Source organism: Thalassophryne amazonica, chromosome 11 (assembly GCF_902500255.1).
Source record: "Thalassophryne amazonica chromosome 11, fThaAma1.1, whole genome shotgun sequence".
Classification (NCBI taxonomy): domain Eukaryota; kingdom Metazoa; phylum Chordata; class Actinopteri; order Batrachoidiformes; family Batrachoididae; genus Thalassophryne; species Thalassophryne amazonica.
Window position 1 is genome coordinate 33808275 of NC_047113.1, and position 24113 is coordinate 33832387.

Consider the following 24113-nt stretch of genomic DNA (forward strand, 5'->3'; position numbering starts at 1 on the left):
TGGACAGATGATAATGTATCTTGTATGTATAGTTCATATCTTTGTAGTCACTTGTAATCTTTCTCCAACATTAAAATAATCTTTTTAGGGCGTGCACCGAACTGTAAGTATAGGCTGTGATAAGGTGAGTGATTTATTGTATGTAACCTTTTCACTTTTATGTTAAAACTGACATAACACAATACATATGTACATACTGTATATTGTTTTACCTTTACTGTTAAAATGTGAAAATTAAATGAATACAACTCTTCAATACAATGAATACATATCAATACAATAGACTGAATAAAATTGTTTTTTTAATTGTTCATGTCTTCTTTGCGTTTTCAATTACTTGTGCGTGAACAGGCACTTTGGCATGTAAGTGTAAAAGAAAAACATGTCACACTTCTTTTTCAGCTCATCTAATACACTGGTTTCTCTGTAAATGCGCTGCACAAATATGTCATCATGCGCACAGATCACAAAATCACACCACTGCATTCCAGTTAACAGTAATTGGCCCTGAACTTGCCAGTAATAGCAATGACCCTCCTTTAATTTGTGAAGGCCTTGTGTCACCTTCAGAAATTTGCAGTCAGTATGACTTTGGACATTGGGACATTTAATTTCCACAAGCCCAAATGATGGGCGTTCCAAAGGGTCATACACAAGCCCATCTGGTGATGGACCCAGCCATGGGTCCTCTGGGTGGACCACCAGCCCAGACTTTGTTAAGTTCAAGTTTTTCAGAACGGCATAATCCTTCAAAGCCCCCGTTTCCATTTCCAGTCCCCTCTTCATTTGTGCAGTTTGTCGTGTTTCTCGTATGATTCTTTCTGCCAGGCTTTCTGCAGTTCCTGGACCTCTAACGTAGCTCACCTCTCTGAAATGTGAGGCAGTCACTCTTTCTCTCCTAAGTGAATGCCACTCAGGTGAAGCACTTTGGCATCTTGTTGCCTCCTCAGTGAGGTGTGACTGTGACAAGGTCACAGACAGTGAGTTCAGATGTAGCTGTTCTTGGTGTGTTGGCACAAATGAACATTCAGTTGGGCTTAGATGGTAACCCTCTAGTGGCACACTCGGGAATGGGGGTGCATCTCCATGTATGACAACACTGTCGGATGGAGGTTGTGGTTGATAGGACAGTATGCTGCCAGCTTGCACCTTCCCAAAGATGGAGTCTACAAGTGGCTTGTCAGCTGAGATGTTCATTGTGCAGATGAGTGTGAGAGATTCTGCTTCCATTCCAGCATAAGCAGGTCCAGGATTGAGGGTAGCTGGGTGTGGAAGCACACCAATGTAGGCCTTGTAAAGTGTTGATCTGAAATGACAGTACACAGTCATTAACATTTATTGTAACACACTGTAGTCTGTCTATTAAATGTGGTGCTACATACCTTATTCCACTGGTTGTAGTAGCACCTGGTTTGGGCTTTAGGACAACCATTGCATCTACAGGTCCAGGCTTCACCCCCTATTTATTTAAAAGATGGTGTTGGTCAAAGTGATTGTAAAAAGTGATACAAGTGTTAGATGCTGAGTAATTAATAAAAGAGTAATTAATAAAATTGTATTTATTTATTCATTCATTTATTCTTAGAGGGATGTGCAATATTTTAACAGGGCAATGGAGCAATAAGGCAACAGCGCAACATAACATGATAATGTGAATGTCAAAGGCATTTTATGACTTATCCAAACTTTGATAGAGGGCTGTGCAATATCAGGGCAATGGTGCAATAACTGTGGTGTAAACGCGTACTTTATTTATAGGATGCACTTCTGTGAAGAGTGTGTGTTATGTGTCGACGCGGGTTGAGGAGCGGACCTGCGTCTGACAGAACCCAGCGCTAAAAATAACCAGAAAGCGGTTCCAAAACAAAACAATTTATTTTTTACCCTCTTTGGTGCATAACAATGTGTACAAACTAAACAGCGTCTTTCTGGTGGAGTGACTGTTGGCACGCTCTCCAGCGCCCGTAAGGATCAAAGCCCGGCGCTCCTGGACCCACTACCACCGCCAAACACCCCCCAGGTGGACACGACAAACTGACTCTCTGTGAAGCAAAGAAGAGGTGAGGTAAGTCAGCAGTTACAACAATATCTTTCAAAGACACACGCTATCAGCAACACATTCAGGTCTGTATCTTTTTTAACTTTATGCAAATGAGCAGCTTCTCACAACAGGTGGAGGATCACTTATCCGCACGCCACAGCAGTGAGAAGCAAGCTACGCAATTCTCATCACAATTCAAGTATACTGTGTAACAAAACACCAAGTTACTATCAACAATTAGTCAAACACTTAATCACCTTTGCTGTGTGCTGACAGCATGTGTCCTCACCCTTCCTTGCTTCACGGGCTCGATGTGTCAAACCCAGGCGCGGTCCTCAGCGTCTCACAAATGAACATCACAAGGTCGAGTTCCCGGCAGTTCTGCTTGAATCACACATGCCTTAAATGCAGAACGCCATCCAATTATCTGCTTCAGCTGAAAGTCTTTAAGGTTGCATGTGAGCACCAGTCATAGGTGCTACACATGATGTTGATGAGGGTGAAGGACTCTTCAGCCAGCACCTTCTCCACAGACAAATCAGTTTCCATGCCACCTGAAGAGCAAAGAAAAGAAAAGAACACCAAAAAATCCAGCCACACCCCCCAACACACAACAGTACCCCCCCATCAACGGGAAGCCTCCCGGCGACCGAACAGACCAGGCCCGAGAACAGCACCTCCCTCCGGGGTCCACGTCAGGAAGCAGACAGCACCACGCTCCTAAGGTCCACCACAGACAGCAGGACAGGCACCGCAGCTGGAAGGCCGGCTGGAATCAACAAAAGCCCCAAAACATTCCCCAGTACAATCCAACACACAGAAAAAAAACATAAAACCCACCCAAACCTCCCCAGGGGACCGTCCCATCAAACCCCGGGAAGAAAAGAAAAACTCCCAAACGCCAAAACCCAACACAGCCCCACAAACACAATACAAACATAAATGCATAAAAGAAAAATAACAAACAACCCCCCCAGAATAACCTGCAGAGCCTAACCCCCCCGAGAAGGCCTTCATCGCCAGTTCCAGGAGGAACAGCCAGAACCATAATCCCACAAAGGTCCCCAGGTGTACATGGAGCAAAACAGCGCCCCCCAGAGGACCGTCCCATCAACCCTGGAGGTGGAACCCGGAAGGAAACAGAACAAAATCAAAAATCAACGACCGTAAACCCTGTTACCCTCCCCGGCACCCCGAAAGACCCCGGGTCCCTCCCAGAGCCCCTCGGCGGCTCAACTTTGGCGAACGGCTCAACACATTAAGCCGGAGAAGGGAACAGGAAAAACTAACCCAGCCTCAACCCCAAAGCGCAGCGGAGAACCGGAAATATGTCCGGTGCCCCAACTCGACCATACCCCAGCCTCTCAGGAGGGGTGGAACTACCGAAATGGCGAACAGCAACAGATTGGCCCACCCCTCCGACTGATGTATGTCTCCGCTGCACCACACCCCGGCAACACCAATGACGAACGGTACAAAGGCTCACCGAGGCTGGAGTGGAACCGGGCCCTAACCAAACCAAAAAAAACGCCCTAACACCCCCCCCCCCTAGGTGCAGAGGTCTTCTGAGAATGCTCAGCGTGACCAACCTGCACCACCCCACAACCCACAAGACAAACGGTCTTGGGGCAAGTGAGGTTGGAGTTAGGGATGTAGAGAAATAAAAAACAACAAAATAAAATGACCCAACAACCCAAACAGAAAATACCTAAAAACACATAAAAATTAACAATGACGTGAGCCCAGGCGGACTTCTAACCGCCTAACAGTCACTCCACCAGATACGTCTCTGACTCCCCATACAATTATAACCCCTATTTAAAGAAAACAAAACATTTACCCGTGCTAAATTTTTATTTTTTTAATTTTTTTATGTGTGTTATTTTGCCTGTCCCAGAACACTTGGAGATACGTCACCATTATTTCTCTTGACGCTTACATGTCGGGGCAATACAGTAATCTCTGCTCGTCCGAGCTGCATGGGCTCGTCAACAGGAGGAGCCAGAGGTCCCGTCGGAGGAGCTTCAGTGGGGCGAAGAAGAGGCAGCCCAGATCTGTGTCGGGGAAAGCCCCGAGACGAAAAAACCCGCTCTGATGGCCGCCCTCTCTCGCGTCCACGCTCCTTCATCCGATCATCTAGACGAATCACCAACGATATTAGCTCATCTAAATCGTTTGGCTCGTCACGGACTGCCAGCTCGTCTTTTAATGACTCATTTAACCCGTCTACAAACATGCCCCGTAAAGCTGCGGCATTCCAACCTGACTGAGCAGAAAAAATCCGGAAGTCCACGGAATACTCCGCCGCACTCCGCCTCCCCTGCCTGAGATTCAGCAACCGTTGAGCAACGGTATTCATTTTCACCGGATGGTCAAAAACCAGTCGGAACCCCCGGGAGAAATCCTTAAAGGACCCTAACAATGGCGAGTTGTTACTCCACAACGCTGTGACCCAAGCTAAGGCGTCACCTCGGAGCAAATTTGTCACATATGAAACACGGCTCCCATCAGAAGAGAAGGAAGCCGGTCGCTGAGCAAAAACCAGAGAACATTGCATCAGAAACGAAGCACAGGCTTCGACGTCTCCCGCATAAGGCTCCGGATGACAAATAATCGGTTCGAACACCGAATCTCTGGGTGACGGAGTTATCTGCACCGGTGTCGATGGTGCCACAGCTGGAGCAGCAGGAAGCGGAACGGCTTGCGCTGCAAGCTCCGTAACACGGGCGTCTGTTTGTTTAATTTGGTTTGCGAGATGCTGTAATTGCTCCCATATTTTCTCCAAGTGTTCTTGAACTTTTTCGGCAAAAGGAACCGCTTCTGCCGCTGGGTCCATTATGGAATGGCCGGGAACTACTGTTATGTGTCGACGCGGGTTGAGGAGCGGACCTGCGTCTGACAGAACCCAGCGCTAAAAATAACCAGAAAGCGGTTCCAAAACAAAACAATTTATTTTTTACCCTCTTTGGTGCATAACAATGTGTACAAACTAAACAGCGTCTTTCTGGTGGAGTGACTGTTGGCACGCTCTCCAGCGCCCGTAAGGATCAAAGCCCGGCGCTCCTGGACCCACTACCACCGCCAAACACCCCCCAGGTGGACACGACAAACTGACTCTCTGTGAAGCAAAGAAGAGGTGAGGTAAGTCAGCAGTTACAACAATATCTTTCAAAAGACACACGCTATCAGCAACACATTCAGGTCTGTATCTTTTTTAACTTTATGCAAATGAGCAGCTTCTCACAACAGGTGGAGGATCACTTATCCGCACGCCACAGCAGTGAGAAGCAAGCTACGCAATTCTCATCACAATTCAAGTATACTGTGTAACAAAACACCAAGTTACTATCAACAATCAGTCAAACACTTAATCACCTTTGCTGTGTGCTGACAGCATGTGTCCTCACCCTTCCTTGCTTCACGGGCTCGATGTGTCAAACCCAGGCGCGGTCCTCAGCGTCTCACAAACGAACATCACAAGGTCGAGTTCCTGGCAGTTCTGCTTGAATCACACATGCCTTAAATGCAGAACGCCATCCAATTATCTGCTTCAGCTGAAAGTCTTTAAGGTTGCATGTGAGCACCAGTCACAGGTGCTACACATGATGTTGATGAGGGTGAGGACTCTTCAGCCAGCACCTTCTCCACAGACAAATCAGTTTCCATGCCACCTGAAGAGCAAAGAAAAGAAAAGAACACCAAAACATCCAGCCACACCCACCAACACACAACAGTGTGTTTGTTGCTGTGGATTTTGTGTGTGTGGGACTCGGCAAGACTGCATGCTAATGTAACTGTTGTCTTTGATGGTGTCTACTGATGCGTGTGCTATGTGTGCACCTGTGACAAATAAAGATAAATTAAAATTCAAGTGAGACAAACCATTGTTCTGGGTTTGTGCCATTTCTGCTCTGTCTCTGTGCACGACAGGACAGGAGGGACGACGGACATGCCACATTCAGAATAATGGGCTGTCTGGAAAAGCAATGCAACTAAGTGGTTGCAGATCCCACAACCAGCCACACAGGAGCAGATGCTGTTGATCAGCACAACTGGATTTGAATCACGTAATGTCATCTGAAAAACACAGAGGCAAAATTGATTATCTTGAAAAGACTGTCTCCAGCAATGGCAGTAGGAGCAAAACCTGCCCTGTCCTGTTGTCAGTGGTGTAGGCCACTCATCTGTTGTCTCATGTAACATTTGTACTGTTCTTCATTACTCGTCACATTACTAGTTCACTGAGCAAGCTCATGTTAGATATCTAGGTCTGTGACTGAAACATATTTTTCAGTCTAAACGTAATTTTCAGTCCAGATGAAATACTTACACACAGAGGTGAAATAAGCCTTCATTTTATTTTATTTATTTATTTATTTTGTGCCACCAAAACAGAACAGTGCAGATTTTGCTTCGTGAAGAGTGTCATCATAATGTGTTAAGTATAAGAGTTGGAGCCATGAAAAGATAAGACATTCATTGATACAGTAGGAAATGTGTTTACAAGTTAAGGTGACAAGAAGTTAGAACATGCAGTTTGAAGAATAGCTGAGGTGGACTATTTTCTGCTTCTAACAATAGTTGAGGTGGACTATTTTCTGCTTTTGAGGCATAGAGGTAGATGCTAATAGCTCGAAATGTAAAAAAATCCCTCCCATTTGTTTATTATTTCTCTACTGCTTTGGCAAATGGACCAAATTGCCTCACCTGCTTATTAATTCCATCTCAGCTACTCACCTGCATCTGGCTACCAACATCTTTGCCTATGATTAACAAAGTTGTTAATGTTAAGTTAGAACAAGGGTAAAAAGGTAGAACTTGTGCTGAACGAACTTTTGAACATGTTCAACAGAACTTTGAACGTTGACACTGAACAGAACTTGTGCCATTTTAACCAGTCCTACTCTCAGCTGATGTGGTGCATCTGTTTTCCTCATAGACCTGTAGCAGTGGACCCTCACTGTTACCTCGTTGGCCTTGTTTTTGCCTGATACTTCAATCAAATATACAAAAATGGGCATTTCTACAAACATGGTTAACCTGAAACAGGATGGTTATTTGGTTCGTGACCAAAAAAACAACAGTCAGGTGCTAGCTCCCACCTCAGGCTAACTTCAATTAGCGTCAGCGACTTACCTTCAAAATTGCAGAGTTAGGACGAAACGTAAAACTTGAAACCTTTTTCAAGTTTATTCTGCGGCGTTGTACTTGATGCTCTGACGATACGACGCACATCATTAACAGTGAACTTCGGTAATTCCAAGAGACACCGGGTGAACTTCACAGGCTCAGCCATAACACCGACACTTCCAAAACCAGAAACAGAGTACCATCCTAGCAACAAACAAGGAAGTGATGCATGCACCGAGCGCATTGTGTGGAGGTATGACCATGTTTAGTTTAAGAATGTCACCGCTACAAAATAATCAGAAAGTTTATAATTTGCTATATTTCTATATGGAAAGGGCATTTCTATATGGGGAGGTGATGGTCTTGTGGTTAAGCGTTGGGCTTCAGATCAGAGGATCCTTGATTCAAAACCCAGCCAGACCAGAAAATCACAAAGGGTGCTTGGGAGAAGTCCTTAATCTCCAAGTTGGTCCTAGTGTGTAATGAGCATCTTGCATGGCAGCACCCTAACATCAGTGTGTGATTGTACCTGTGTGAATGTGAGGCATAAAGCACTTTGAACTTCTGATGCAGATGGAAAAGTGCTATATAAATGCTGTCCATTTACCATGGAAATGACCTGTCAATGAATTCATCATCCATCCAGCAGGTAGCAGGCACATCTGTGGAATATTATATAAGAAAAAGATTAGATTAGATAGAACTTTATGGATCCGTTGGGAAGACTCCCTTAGGGAACTTTAGGTTCCAGCTGCATTATATAGCAGTACACAGGGTAAGAAGCACACAGAGTATAAAAAAAAGTAAAAAATAAAAACGATTTGCAATAAAAATACACAATATAAATGCAAGACATTGTGATCAATACTGGTTTACTGGCTACTACTGTTCCTCTCCATCACGTCCTCTCTCTTCCTGTTACTCCTACCCCCCCGAGTGAGGAGTTGTACAGTCTGATGGCCTGTGGGACAAAGGAGTTTTTCAGTCTGTTGGTCCTGCACTTGGGAAGGAGCAGTTTGTGGCTGAAGAGGCTCCTCTGGTTGGTGATGATGGTGTGCAGAGGGTGACTGGCATCGTCCATAATGTCCAGCAGTTTGTATGCATAATATCAGTGGTGGTTTTTGTACGGGTGATGTGGGCCACCGTCCGGGGCGCCATTTATTGGCTGGGGTTGGGGGGTGAGCGGCGCCATGGGCACGAGCACTTAATAAAATCATCTCCTCCTCATAATGGTTTTCTTGTCAGTGTGTATAATTGGCAAATTGGCCCCTCCTGCAGGCAACGCTGGCACTCCTGCTTGCTGTCTGAGTGTGCACAGAAGCACTGAGAAGGTGAAAGAAAGGGGAGAGGTGCACAGGGACAGTTCACCTCTGGGTTTCTCTAATGGAAGGGAAAAGGAGGGGGGTGTTCGTGGGCTAAAGTCATTTACACCTTGACTTTCTTCCAAATAACACACATCTCATACATAATATTATAAATGCAAACCTATAATTCCTGCACGTTTTTCTGAAATGTGTGAAATGGCTTGCCACACACAGAGGATTTGGATGCATCCTCAGCTAGGGCGCACCCGAATCCTCTCAGTGTGTGGAAAGGTGGGACATGTGCTCTCCTCCTGTGTGGTCTCCTCCGCTTTGGCTCTGTTGGGAAGGTGTCGTGACACGGACCCACAACAGGGGGCGCTAAGGAACGGACAATGGATAAGCCAACGAGTAACAATTTAATGTTGTGGAAACACACAACGGAATACAAACAGAAATATGGATTGCCAATTATACACCAGGTGACGTGTGGGCAGGCTCGAAGATAGAAGACCTCTGGCGAGAGAAGAGCTGATTCCCACACAGCTTCCACCACCAACGGGCCTGAAGAACACTGGAGCCGCCAAGTCCCGAGTCCCCAGGTGGCCTCTGCCTTCAGCTGTCGACCCTGGTACTGCTGGTAGAGAACAGAGAAAATCCAGGTGAGTGTGAATCCGCACACTCAGTAGTCCACTCACAGATAAATGTTCTTTAAGGAGGGAGCACCTCCACCTCCAATCACACACTCGTGGAGCTCCTGTGTAACCACTTAGCTGATATGGAGCGTGATGCGAAGTCGTCGCGGTCACGCCCTTACTCCAGCTCTGACAAGTACACCACAGGGCAAACGGCTGCAAAGAAGAGTTCAGTTAGCAGAGAAATTACCGCAGAGAAGGTTACCTCTTGGTTGCTGATTTCTCGGCGGGGAGGTGGAGTTGTAGTCCGGCTTTTATGGTGATGTGGAAGATGAGTGACAGCTGGTGCAGATGATGAATGACAGCTGTCACTCTCTGTTGCTCCGACGCCCTCTCGTGCTTGAAGCCCGCACTCCAAGCAGGGCGCCATCTGGTGGTGGTGGGCCAGCAGTACCTCCTCTTCAGCGGCCCACACAACAGGCTCCTTCCACTTAGGACGCACCACAGAACCAGAACTCTGTGCCACATTTCTCTGTGGATCATCCATTGAAGGAGACAGGCAGCTAGTTTATGAAATAAAAGGCATTTGAAAGTAGACAGACAGTGTAAGAACAGGTTTGAATGTCACCAGAGAGAACAAACTGCACACTGGTGGAAAAAAGTTTGCAGAAAGGAGAGCCTGCCTATTTGGAAAGACGGCTTAGAACTTATGCAATGTTCACATTACTAGCTGAAGACACTGAATCTGACTCTTTTTGGTGTGCCTACAAGAGTGTGTGTTTTTATAGTAATTTTCCAGCAGCTGGCAATTCTTTTTGTTGTCATGTGCACTGACAAAATAATAATAATAATAATAATAATAATAATAATAATGACATTTAAAATTAGGCTTATCTTCATAATTAACTGGTTTGTTTAATGGAGAAAAAGAATCACATTTGATTTTATTGGCATGGGAACACTAGTAACATTTCAATTTAGATTTTCTTTTGATCCACAGATGAAGACCAAATATTTGGGTGAAAAAAAGGGCAAATATCACATTATCAAATTTCTGTCATACCTAAAACTTTTGCAGATTATAGTTAATGCTTAGTATTCATTTAGCCTAATATTTACAAATGTCAAGCTAACTATTTAGCTAAATGTTGAGACAAATATGCACCTTAATAAAAAAGCTAATTGTTCCTCTCTGTTGGTCAGATTAATAAAGCATCTAATGACAGACATTAAGCATGTAACACAGACATTTAGCATGTAACACAGACATTTAGCATGTAACGGCATGATTATTCAAAGCTGCAATTCATGGACAGGTTTGGGAGGGTTACTTTAAAATGTATTCCGATACAGTTACTAGTTACGTGTTGAAAAATGTAATCAGTAACGTAATCCAAGTACCATAAAATTAAAGTAATGTAATTTGATTACTTTCAATTACTTCTGGATTACTCCAATATCAAATACAAGGTCTGTCCAAAAAGTAACGGACCTTTTTATTTTTTTCAAAAACTATATGGATTTGAATCACGTATGCTTGCATCAGCTAAGCTTGAACCTTCGTGCGCATGCGTGAGTTTTTCCACGCCTGTCGGTTGTGTCATTCGCCTGTGGGCAGGCTTTGAGTGAGCAGTGGTCCACCCCCCTCGTCGGATTTTCATTGTCAGGGAAATGTCTGAATAATTTGGAGCTTTGCTGCATCAAATTTTTCCAGAAACTGTGAGAGACAGCCAGGTGGACACCATTCGCTAAATTCAGATGGCTTTCAGGGACGATTTTATGGGGATCACACAGATTGAGGAGTGTTACAGCCGGTTTAAAGACCGCCCACAGCGGCTGAGAGTGCGCCATATTTCAAGCGGCGATCGACAGGCTGAAATGACCAGATCGTTTCCAAACTGAACGCTGTGTTGATCTGGGACATCGTCTGACTACCACAGAAATGGCAGAAGATGTGGACATCAAGACTTTTTCGGCACAGTCCACTGTTACAGGAGTTTTTGTCATGGAAAGAGGAGCGGAGGAATGCGCCACCATGCCACGAATGGCGCGGCACAAAACCACCTCCGTGTTGGTCTCACAGGACGGCTTTCAGATGGCTGTCGTGGCTTTTCAGTCGTGTGACTATCCGAGAAATTGTGGATTAGCTGGACATGCCAGAACATGTCCTGTGAGGCTTCATCATGGCGTTGCTTTGCGCCATGTGGCTCCATCCCAATGCGCGAATTCCTGTGGTTTTGTCCCGCGCCATTCACGGCACAGTGGCGCATTCCTCCGCTCCTCTTTCCATGACAAAAACTCCTATATCAGTGGAATGTGCTGAAAAAGTCTTGATGTCCACGTCTTCTGTGGTAGTAAGATGACATCCCGGATCAACACAGCGTTCAGTTTGGAAATGATCTGGTCGTTTCAGCCTGTCGATCGCCGCTAGGAACGCGGTGCGCCCTCAGCCGCTGTGGGCGGTCTTTAAACCGGCTGTAACACTCCTCAATCTGTGTGATCCCCATAAAATCGTCCCTGAAAGCCATCTGAATTTAGCGAATGGTGTCCACCTGGAGGTCTCTCACAGTTTCTGGAAAAATTTGATGCAGCAAAGCTCCAAATCATTCAGACATTTCCCTAACAATGAAAATCCGACGAGGGGGGTGGCCAGTGCTCACTCAAAGCCTGCTCACAGGCGAATGACGCAACTACAGGCGTGAAAAAACTCACGCATGCGCACGAAGGTTCAAGCTTGGCTGATGCAATCACACGTGATTCAAATCCATATAGTTTTTGAAAAAAATAAAAAGGTCCATTACTTTTTGGACAGACCTCGTATAAATGTATTGTAATGGTTTTAGGAGCCGCGTTGCGTTGAACACTGCAGCTGCTGCAGCAGGACGCCTCAGCTCAGCAGCTGGAACAGCGCAGATCCGTGTAACTTTCAACACTAATATTTGAGAATGTGTGAGTGTCAGAGTAAGTTTAATACTTTCCTGACATAATTTAATGTAATTTAATTTTACTGGCTCGATATCCAGGTCAAAATGACATTTTAACACGTATTTTGCGAGCATTTTTTTGAGTGTGTTCAGTCGCGAATCTCCATTGAAAATGCATTAACATCCGGGTACTTCATCAATATTTTGCCCGGTTAGGAGATGTCATGTCACTGTCTATGAAGGGACATTTTCGTTTCAAAGAAAAAAAAAATTCTATACAGATAATATCATAAAATGCATTAAAATTGAAATCCTGCGAACTAATCCCCATTTTTACTAAATATACCTGTAATCTGAATACGTCTTTTTTTCTGTAACTGTAGTGGAATACAGTTACCTTTTTTTTGTATTCTAATTACGTAACGCCGTTACATGTATTCCGTTACTCCCCAAGCCTGTTCATGGATGTTTTGTTTTGGAGTAATATTGTAGCCTGCAATCGTTTGATGTCAATTTCAATTTGCAATTTCAGGGGCACTTCTAAAATAATAATAATAATAAAATAATAAAAAATTGATGTTTGTGCAAAATGTTGTTTTTTTTGGGGGGGGGGTTGGAGGTGCTCTTGCCCGGGGAGTAATTCAGTGTAGAGCCGCCACTGCATAATATAAAACAAATTAAGATGTTTTCATGTTTTTTATTAGCTAATTTTTCATGACATTTAGATTGAAAACTGTGAGGAGAGAGAGAGAGAGAGAGAGAGAGAGAGAGAGAGAGAGAGAGAGAGAGAGAGAGAAATAATTCAAGGCTACATTTTAATATATCATATACATGTGGTAAAAGTTGTGTGCCTGTTTTTAGTTTATCATCCAGTTAAATAGCTAAACATTTAGTTAGTATCTGCTTGAATATTTTTTTGAGATATATATTATACACAGCAACTTTAACATTTATGTAGTAAACATGAACTTTTCTTACATTAAATATTTAAGAAATGTTTTTACCCCATGTCTCCATTGCTCTGACTGTTTGGACTCCAGTTCAAAGTAATAGACCCAGGTCTCCTCCATTGTCACAAATCTTTGCATGAAGTTATCCAGATCTGCCATCTGCCATTCTCCATGGACATCTGATCGGCCATGAGAAGCATTGGGACCCATAGTACTGTTTCGCCATTTCCAGTTGTTCCCTCAGAACCGAATGAACTCTCCTGGAAAATACCTACAGTATTGGTTATGTGATGCTCACTTACTCTTCTGTCGGTGAGGATCATATCATGGATCTTCTGGATCACTGGTCCAGTTGGCAGTTCTGGGTCTTTCTGATCTTCTTCCATCTTTGGCGTTTGTTCTGCCCCTCTTGAATTTGTCTGACCAGTGTTTATCTGTATGTTAAGATGGTGCATCTTCTCCTAATGTCATTACAACTTTGCACCCAGTGAGTCAAAATTTCACACATTCTCGAGAGAAATGTTGGTTTCTCAGAGTGCAAAAGATGGAAAAACACACCCTATTGGGCATTCTCAGGTTCGCCCTGTAGTTCGCCCTGTGTCGAATGGTGTTTTTGACAATGTACAGGCGTCCTGTTCCAGTTCCGGGTTGGAGCCGAGGAGTTCCGGGTTATCCGAGTGTGAGCAGCGTGAGAAGAGGCAAAAGAAAGTTTGAAAACTTATTTATATAATTTTTTTCTTCGGAATCGGACTAAACGGACAATGGCTATGGATAAAAATACAACGTAAAAAAAAGGATACTGGACCTCGGACTTATGTAAAACAGTAACTTTCAGCGCAGTATGGGACCGGGGCTAGCAGTTAGCCACGCTGCTACCAGGTGAGGTACCGAGCAGAGTAAACAGCCGAAGACGAAATCACTACAAAATGGGACCAAACAAAAGCTCGGTGGTGGAGTCGTCGTCGGAGGTTAAAAAGGTGCTTGAGTTGGTGTCACTGGATGTAGCTGACATAAAGAATAAGCAGGACAAGATACTCAAGCTAGTGGAGGAAGTTGCGCGACTACGAGCCTTATTAGAGGACAAGGACAAGAGGATCGAGGCTCTCGAGAAGAGAGTTGAGGACTTGGAGCAGTACTCAAGGATTAACGATGTGGTTGTGACTGGTTTAAAGATTAAACCCCGCTCATATGCCCACGCAGTGGCCGCGGGCAGTGATCTCGAACCTGGCGAGATGGAGGAGAGCTCTGCGGAACAACAGGTCGCCGCGTTCCTGGCGTCCAGGGACATTGATTTGGACGTAAATTGTCTTGAAGCTTGTCACCCTCTCCCTACGAAGAAAGGCGCTCCTCCTGTGCTTATCATGAAGTTTCTCAACAGAAAGGATAAGGTCACATTGTTGAGGCAAGGAAGAAAATTGAAAGGTACGAATGTTTATTTGAATGATCACTTGACAAAAACAAATGCAGACATTGCTAAAAAAGCCAGATACTTAAGGAAAACAAACAAAATGTTGGGAAAGTGTAGGAACACGGACCCACAACAGGGGGCGCAAATGAACGGACAATGGAGTAAGTCAAATAACAACGCTTTACTGTTGTGAATGTGCACAACGAATACAACCAATCACAGAAATGGACAACAGTCAATTTACAAAAGTGTCGTGTGGGCAGGCTCGAAGATAGGAGACGCCTCTCCAAGGTAAGACCGGTACCACACGGCTTCCTCCGCCACAGGATCCCGGGTATACTGGAGCCGCCAAGTCCCGAACTCCCAGGTGGCCACTGCCTCCGCGTGTCGGACCTGGTACTGCTGGCGAGGAACAAAAACACAATTAAAGGTGGGCGCGTTTGCACCCAGTAATCCACACGGCAGGAAAGCTACCTCCACCTCTCGTTGGAAAAAGGGTCTGTTATCACTCACAAAAGTCACAAAAGGTTACTGTCAAGCAGTCAGCTGAGACTATTACCTTCCAGGTAGAACGATATCTCGGCAATGAGGTGGAGATGCCGTCCTGCTGATATACCCCACTGATGATTGCCGTCAGCTGTTTCAGGTGATGGGTGACAGCTGTCACCGAGGCTGCTCCCGTGAGGCGGCAGCGCCCTCTGGTGCCTGGAGCCCGCACTCCAGGCAGGGCGCCCTCTGGTGGTGGTGGGCCAGCAGTACCTCCTCTTCAGCGGCCCACACAACACAAAATTCAGAATACATGGGTCAGGAATTGTAAAGTCTTAATTAAACTGAATGGGTCTCCTGAAGTAGCTAAGGTGCTGGTTATTAAGGACATAAAAGAGCTGGAAAAATATGAAGTATGAGTCAATAATGTATGGAGAAATAAAAAAGTAAAAAAAAAAAAAGTTCTACTTCACAAGCCATTGAATCAAAACCCATAATCTCTACTTCAGGAGATGAAATAATACAACAGAGGATAATAAACCAGGAATTACTGGAATTAAAAGCAACTGAGTACACCGAACATAAGATAATGGATTTGGAAAATGAAACAGACCCGGATAATATGTTTTTTCGACTGATACCATTCATTGCAACTACTATACGGAACAGGATTACAATAATAGAGTTAAAACAGAAGGTAAATGATCAATTATCCACTTTAACAGCAGAAGTATGTACACAAACTTTAACAGTATCAAAGAATTTCTTCAGCAGTTTACAAACCCTTTAGTATAATAACAATTTCAGAAACGTGGTTCAGTGCGCAAAAAGGAATACAAGTTGAGTTGGATGGTTATGATCTAAACTACATCAACAGAGTGAATAAAGGAGGTGGAGGTGTTGCTATATATGTGCGGAAAAATATTAAATTTAAGGTAATAGAAACTATGACGTTAACAATAAAAGATGTGTTAGAATGTATATCAATAGAAATTTATAATGGAAACAAGAAAAACATTATTATAAGTTGTTTATATAGGGCGCCAGGCTCAAATATGGCTACATTTACAAACTGGGTGGACAGAATGTTTTCATCAATAAATAACAAAAAAATATTTATATGTGGAGATTATAACATTGATTTAATAAACCCCAATAGGCACACATCAACTGACGAATTTATAAACACAATGTACAGCATGAGCTTATACCCAGTTATCACCAGGCCAAGCAGAATTACATTGAATAGTGCAACTCTAATACATAACATCTTCACAAACAACATAGAAACTAAAAATATAAGTGGTTTATTGATTTGTGACATAACTGACCATCTTCCTGTGTTCACTGTGTATGACTCCAATTGTAATTTTCAGGTAAAACCACAATACTCTGCATTTAAACGAGTAAGAACCCAAAAAGCAATAGATCACCTCAATAATGACTTAACAAAACAGGACTGGCGCACTGTGTATAGGGAGAATGATGTGGATTGTGCCTTCAATAAATTTCTAGACATTTTCAATTCATTATATGAGATAAACTGTCCAATACGCCAAGTCAACAAAAACAGTACTGTCGCCAAAAGTCCATGGTTAATAAAAGGTCTACAAAATGCTTGTAAAAAGAAGAATACATTATACAGACAATTTGTTAGACTAAGGACAAAAGAATCTGAACATAGATATAAATTATATAAAAACAAACTAACTAATATAATCACAGCCAGCAATAAATTATATTATACCAATCTATTAAATAATAATAAAAATGACACCAAGAGAATCTGGGAAATTCTTAACACTATAATCAAAAATAAGGTAAGAGGTAATTCTTATCCAAATTATTTTATTGATAAGAACAAGGACATCTATAATATGTATAACATAGTTAATGGTTTTAATAACTTCTTTGTTAATATTGGACCTGACTTGGCAGCAAAAATTCCCGATGGTTGTAACAAGGAGCAGGAATCACTCATAAAAATCAATCCAAACACAATGTTTCTCTCCAGTGTTAGTGAAGCCAAAATAATAGATATTGTTAATAAATGTAAAAATAAAAAAATCAACTGACTGTTATGACATAGATATGAAGCTAGTAAAAACAATAATCAAAAGCATATCAAAACCCCTGACTCATATATGTAACTTGTCATTTCAAACTGGGACATTCCCGATCAAAATGAAGATGGCAAAAGTTATTCCACTATACAAAAATGGAAATAAACATATCTTCACAAACTACAGACCGGTTTCTCTACTTCCACAATTTTCCAAAATTTTAGAAAAGCTTTTTAACAACAGGTTAGGATCCTTTATAGAAAAATATAACATAATTAACGAATGTCAATATGGGTTTAGATCTGGTAGGTCAACTTCACTTGCAATAATTGAAGCAATAGAAGAGATTACAAACACCTTAGATAGTAAAAACTATATAGTTGGAATATTCATTGATTTAAAGAAAGCATGTGACACACTTAATCACTCAGTTCTACTCAATAAATTGGAAAGATACGGTATCAGGAGAGTGGCTTGTGGAGAGTGGATTCAAAGCTATGTAACGGAGAGACATCAGTTTGTGCAGATGGGTGCATTTAAATCTGGGTGTTTGGGCATCCCTTGTGGGGTCCCACAGGGATCCATACTGGGTCCACATTTTTTTAATCTTTATATAAATGACATATTTAATGTGTCACAATTATTAAAATTATCATTATTTGCAGATGATACCAATATATTCTATTCCAGTGATAACTATAGCAAACTTATTAATGTGGTAAATAGTGAATTAATTAAGCTGAAAACTTGGTTGAATATTAATAAATTATCCCTAAATATAAAAAAGACTAAAGTCATGTTTTTTGGAAATCATAATGTCAATTCTAATTTACCAATAAATACAGACGGTGTCGAAATAGATAAAGGGTCAGAAGTCAAATTTTTAGGGATAACCATCGATAGTAAATTAAGCTGGAAGTCTCATATCAGCCACATACATAAAAAAGTTTCCAAGAATGTCTCTATTATGTACAAAGCAAAATATTTTCTGGATCATAATGCATTATATTTATTGTATTGTTCTTTAATCTCTCCTTACTTAACATATTGTATAGAAATCTGGGGTAACAATTACAAAAGTTTGCTACATCCCCTCTGTATAATCCAAAAGCGGGCAATAAGAATCATCTATAAGGTAGGATATCTTGATCACACAAATAGTCTATTTTTGCAATCCAAATTGTTGAAAATGCCAGATCTGGTTAATTTTCACACTGCACAATTATTATATAAAACCAGTAAAAACTCATTACCCAGTAATATTCTGAGTCTCTTCACCCAGAGAGAAGGAAGCTATAACTTGAGGGGATGTGGTAACTTTAAAGTCAAGGCAGTGAGAACTACCAGGAAAAGTTTCTGTGTCTGTGTGTGGCATTAAGCTGTGGAATAGTTTGGCACCTCAGCTCAAGCGATGTCCTAACATCCATCAATTCAAAAAAAGATACAAAGAAATGGTTCTGTTGAAATACATGAGTGAGGAGAGAGGTGAGTGATTGTCACATCTTTTTAATTTATTTCTAGTTAATTTACCTTTGCTTTTTTGCCTTGTCAGCAACAGAAGGGGTCTCGCTAGGACACACAAACTTTCATAAAATACCTGGAATTATCCTGTACATCAATTTAATTATATATATCATAGCCATAATTGTAAACTATATTATATATAAAAAAATGATAATGATAATAAAATCTTACTATATGTTTGTTAATAGATGTTAACATATTTGCATAATACCTGTTATTGCCGGTGTCGTAACCATGGTCAAAAGTATTATTTTTATACATCATGATCCTGTAGTTGAAATGCTAGTCAAATAGAAGTATGGTGATGATGGTGATAACTTAGAGGGGGAAACATGTATATGTATGTATGTATATATGCATGCGTATATATACACTCAACAAAAATATAAACGCAACACTTTTGGTTTTGCTCCCATTTTGTATGAGATGAACTCAAAGATCTAAAACTTTTTCCACATACACAATATCACCATTTCCCTCAAATATTGTTCACAAACCAGTCTAAATCTGTGATAGTGAGCACTTCTCCTTTGCTGAGATAATCCATCCCACCTCACAGGTGTGCCATATCAAGATGCTGATTAGACACCATGATTAGTGCACAGGTGCCTTGATGCCACAATTATGGGTGTTGGCTGCACCCAGCAACACGTAGGGTGGAAACACCACCTCCACCTCTAATCAACAACAACACTGTAGTGCAGGAATGTGAGTACTTATCCCAAAATACAGTCTCCTGCTGTTCTTCTCTCTTTCTGTGCAAAGGCAAAAGTATTCAATAGTCAGAAGACAATTCGTTGGGCTGGATACGTTACCTCCTTGGTAGAGCGATATCTCGGCAATGAGGTGGAGATGCCGTCCAGCTGATATACCCCTCTGCTGATGGATGTCAGCTGTCTCGGTTGATAGGTGACAGCTGTCACCTTGGCTGCTCCTGTGAGGCGGCAGCACCCTCTGGTGCCTGGAGCCCGCACTCCAGGCAGGGCGCCCTCTGGTGGTGGTGGGCCAGCAGTACCTCCTCTTCAGCGGCCCACACAACAACTTCACTGGAATTGGGGTTGTAATTAAATTGCCTTTCAAGTACAAATACTTAAAAACACGAACAGTAGAAAATCAGATGCAAATCTAAGCACTGCTTTAAATGTAAACACTGATTTAAAACCTTATATGACACTGGTAGTAGTGTAAAAAATTATTAAATTGAGTTTGGTTTTAAAAAAGTAAAATTGTTTATTTGTGAGAAGTCATGGAGGACTGTGGTTACCGATTACCACCAGTCTGAGTTTATTGAATTTAATTTAACCAGGTTCGTCCCATTGAGATCAATATCTCTTTTGCAAGGGAGACCTGGACAGTTCTAAAGTTTCCAATTCACCTAACCTGCATGTCGTTAAATGTGGGAGGAAACGGAACACCCGGAGGAAACCCACACAAACACGGGGAGAACATGCAAACTCCACACAGAAAGGCCACAGGTGGGAATCGATCCCATGGCCTTCTTGCTGTGAGGCAACAGTGCTAACCACTAACCCACCGTGCTGCCCAGATAATCTCAGACTGCATCAGACATGGTCTGAGATTATGCTACTCCCAGATTACCTGTCTCAGATTCACAATTTTTGTACAATATACAACTTGTTAGTATGTAATTGTTATCTGTTATTGTAATAGTTGACATTAGGTTTTGTGAAAGAAATTAGTATTTTATTGTACTGTTTAGTTATATTGGATGATGTAAACTCAGACTGAGTAACATGGTGGGAGGTGACTCATTGTTTGCTTGGGGACAAAAGCTTCAAATTCTTAGCCATGGTTGTGAAATACCAACTGTCATATTCAGTGCAGAAGGTTCTCAGTTCAAATCCCACCCCTGCCACATTTCTCCATGTAATGTGGAGTAGTGTCAGGAAGGGCATCCGGTCTAAAACTTGTGCCAATTTAACATGAAGATCCACCTCGGATTTGCTGTGTTGACCCCGAGTGCAAACAAGGCAGCAGCTGAAGGGACTTACTTAGTATTCACCAAGAATATATTTTCCAACGTAGCGCACAGCAATTCCACAACACACTTGTGGAAGCCAGTGTAAACAACAGTGCGACCATTCGGCATGAAATCAAATTGAGAAATGGTAAATGCAGCACAGAGGAAGTTGCCTTGATCTGAAAATACATATTGTACATGTGTGCACTAAAGTCAGCTCAATGCAGTCTCAGACCATGACATCGGGAATCTCCTGAACATCTGGGTCATTCACAACTGGCTCAGTAGGGCAGACGGAAGAAGTCATTGTGGCAATATTCCAACACACTGCACATCTTCCCTGTGACTTTTTTAATCTTACAAGTGTGTGAATGTGGTTAAAAGTTGCTGTGTAGTCCAATGTACACATAAGACATATCAGCCTCATCTGTTATTTTACTTAATTTTCAGAGACAAGAAAGCCAGAAAGGAGGTCAGAAATAAACTGGTGGCCACTTTGCAGTTACCAGTGTGTTTGGCACATTTGATGTCAGGTAAGGAAACAAATTGTGTTGATAAATATTTTCCTTGAACCATGTTCTCCTGACAGGCATATCTGTTCAACTGAGTCAATTTTGACTCGACTGACTTTAGCATCTCTAACACTTGGAGTGATGGGGAAAAAGATAAAATAACATATTTGGAACAGACATACCGCCTGCGTTCCATGATACCCTGCTGGCACCTGTTTATACACTTTTTCTGTGAATGTTCCTGCTGTTAAAGACAGTTTTGTAGTCATGCCATTCGCTTGAAAAACTCTTGTGCTACAGCTTTGCACAATGCACAGATGTTGCTGGTTTAGTTGTTGCTTTATCCTTTAAGAATGATGTGGACATTTTAAAAAGGAGAAGTGACAGGCCTATGTCAGTATCCAAAGCAGTACACGATTCCAAAATAAAATGAGGTCCATCAGTGGGCTCATTTTAATCTGTAAATAAGATGTTTGTGAAAAGGCTTCAAATGGCTCTAAACTAATGCTAGTCTGTGTGTCAACTGGTAAAATGGGAAAGAAATCAACATTGACTGGTTATTGCACACAATGTGAATATATTTGAAATTTGAACAGTTCTTAGGTCAAATTGCTTTTGTTCATTTTCATCTCTCCAGTGTAATCAGCTAATCTGCTGTAGACACTTTGCTTGATCCAGTTCCAAGAGTTTTCAGCAATAAGGTATCTTTGTGCAAGATTGTGCTCAGCAAACATGCTATGTGTAGCAGCTAATGCGCTACCATTATGCATGTAGTCAACTTAATCTAGATCTCCTTTAGTAACTGCTCAGTTTATACAAAGTCATTCAAGCATACCCAAGGATTCTTGAGGAATAGCAAGTACTAATGACACACAGGTTTTGTCTTAATTCATGGGTCAACTTTAGGTCTCACAATCGTACTGCAAGTCTGTATGTACAAGAATTCTGAATGCGGGAAATCAATCAATCAATTTTATTTATATAGCGCCAAATCACAACAAACAGTTGCCCCAAGGCGCTTTATATTGTAAGGTAAGGCCATACAATAATTATGTAAAACCCCAACGGTCAAAACGACCCCCTGTGAGCAAGCACTTGGCTACAGTGGGAAGGAAAAACTCCGTTTTAACAGGAAGAAACCTCCAGCAGAACCAGGCTCAGGGAGGGGCAGTCTTCTGCTGGGACTGGTTGGGGCTGAGGGAGAGAACCAGGAAAAAGACATGCTGTGGAGGGGAGCAGAGATCGATCACTAATGATTAAATGCAGAGTGGTGCATACAGAGCAAAAAGAGAAAGAAACAATGCATCATGGGAACCCCCCAGCAGTCTACGTCTATAGCAGCATAACTAAGGGATGGTTCAGGGTCACCTGATCCAGCCCTAACTATAAGCTTTAGCAAAAAGGAAAGTTTTAAGCCTAATCTTAAAAGTAGAGAGGGTGTCTGTCTCCCTGATCTGAATTGGGAGCTGGTTCCACAGGAGAGGAGCCTGAAAGCTGAAGGCTCTGCCTCCCATTCTACTCTTACAAACCCTAGGAACTACAAGTAAGCCTGCAGTCTGAGAGCGAAGCGCTCTATTGGGGTGATATGGTACTACGAGGTCCCTAAGATAAGATGGGACCTGATTATTCAAAACCTTATAAGTAAGAAGAAGAATTTTAAATTCTATTCTAGAATTAACAGGAAGCCAATGAAGAGAGGCCAATATGGGTGAGATATGCTCTCTCCTTCTAGTCCCCGTCAGTACTCTAGCTGCAGCATTTTGAATTAACTGAAGGCTTTTCAGGGAACTTTTAGGACAACCTGATAATAATGAATTACAATAGTCCAGCCTAGAGGAAATAAATGCATGAATTAGTTTTTCAGCATCACTCTGAGACAAGACCTTTCTGATTTTAGAGATATTGCGTAAATGCAAAAAAGCAGTCCTACATATTTGTATATAATGTGTGTGTATGTATGTACGTATACAGGTATATATGCACGGCCCAAGCAGAGGGTCACCCCCTAGAGCCTGGTCTGCTTGAGGTTTCTTCTTAAGAGGGAGTTTTTCCTCACCACAGTTGCCTAGTGCTTGCTCTGGGGGTCGGCAGGGTTAATATGGAGTGACTTGGGCCAAGTTTGTTGTGATTTGGCGCTTTATACATAACATACTTATACATGAATTGAAATGTAATTGAATATTGAAGTGTATGTCTGTGTTGATATGTAGTGTGTTGTGAATTTGTGTATATGTTGTTATGACTGTTATAATTGTTGGACTCATTCTAGCAGGGGTGGCCGTTGATAAGCTTTGCTTCTGCCCACACCCTTTCGGACTCACAGGCTTGTTTATATAACATTCATATTATTGGTATGTTTCTGTTCTTTCAGATTTGTGTGTGTGCCGAATAAATCCATTCATTCATTCATAGTTAAAACCATTAAAAAGGGAAAGAAACTAGGAAATACACTGGCGGTGCCAGGAAATGTTTGTTGGGGGGGCTGAGTGGGGACTGGGGTAAAAGTTGGAGGACCTCCACAAAATGTCATCAAAATGAACAATATATAGTAAATTGCTTTATAAATACCAAGGCATATGTTTTAGTCACTCGTGCTCCCCTAAAATATGGTATCAATGCACACACACATCACGTAGAATGATTGCAAGTTCAGTAAACTTGCACATAGGTATACAAACTGAATTCACTGAAATGGTGCTCAAGACAATGCATGGAATCAACCTTACACAAATTGTCTATATCAAAGATTTATTGCCAATTTAACACCAAGGTTTTGGCCGAACAACGATATACAGCTTCTGTATATTCTGTGTATATTCTGTGTGCGGCCAACGTGCTTGATGAATTCCTGCACAAAAAGTGCTTCCAAGATAGTAAGTAAGTAAGTCCCTTCAGCTGCTCCCTTGTTTGCACTCGGGGTCACCAGATAATTGTGATATATTCCTGTGAGATAATAAGTATATCGCATCTAAATCAATTCTAAAATTTACCAGTAATAAAATTATAAAGATAAGTGAAGTTTTAAGAGTGGCCGTAATAAATATTTAGGAAACCTAAATTTTTGGAGTATGGAGTTAAATTTGTCTCATTAACACTTGCAAATGCACAGAGGGTGATTTACAAATATCCTTTGATTTGTACACGTGCTTTGTGATCCA

The 24113-nt window shown here is 42.0% G+C and overlaps 1 protein-coding gene across 2 annotated transcripts; it reads right to left on the minus strand.

Moving 5' to 3' along the window:
* Positions 1-206: 206 nt before the first annotated feature.
* On the minus strand, positions 207-7622 carry LOC117520085. 2 transcript variants are annotated; one of them, XM_034181389.1, is made up of 4 exons: positions 7178-7622; positions 5924-6118; positions 1383-1459; positions 207-1306 (listed from the first exon to the last, which is right to left on the minus strand). In XM_034181389.1, exons 1-4 carry the CDS (start codon positions 7277-7279, stop codon positions 334-336), a joined length of 1347 nt encoding a protein of 448 aa, XP_034037280.1. In that variant the 5' UTR covers positions 7280-7622; the 3' UTR covers positions 207-333. The 2 variants fall into 2 exon arrangements, with proteins under 2 accessions (XP_034037280.1, XP_034037279.1); XM_034181388.1 differs by having other exon boundaries at positions 5924-7621.
* Positions 7623-24113: the final 16491 nt, after the last annotated feature.

What these genes read in the sequence shown, in the direction of transcription:
- LOC117520085 (XM_034181388.1), bottom strand. Translation starts at nt 6,244, where the DNA reads ATGTTACATGAGACAACAGATGAGTGGCCTACACCACTGACAACAGGA. An exon ending in GGCACAAACCCAGAACAATG is followed by an intron (nt 1,460 to 5,923) that starts GTTTGTCTCACT and finishes TTAAATAAATAG; the next exon opens with GGGGTGAAGCCTGGACCTGT. An exon ending in ACTACAACCAGTGGAATAAG is followed by an intron (nt 1,307 to 1,382) that starts GTATGTAGCACC and finishes CTGTCATTTCAG; the next exon opens with ATCAACACTTTACAAGGCCT.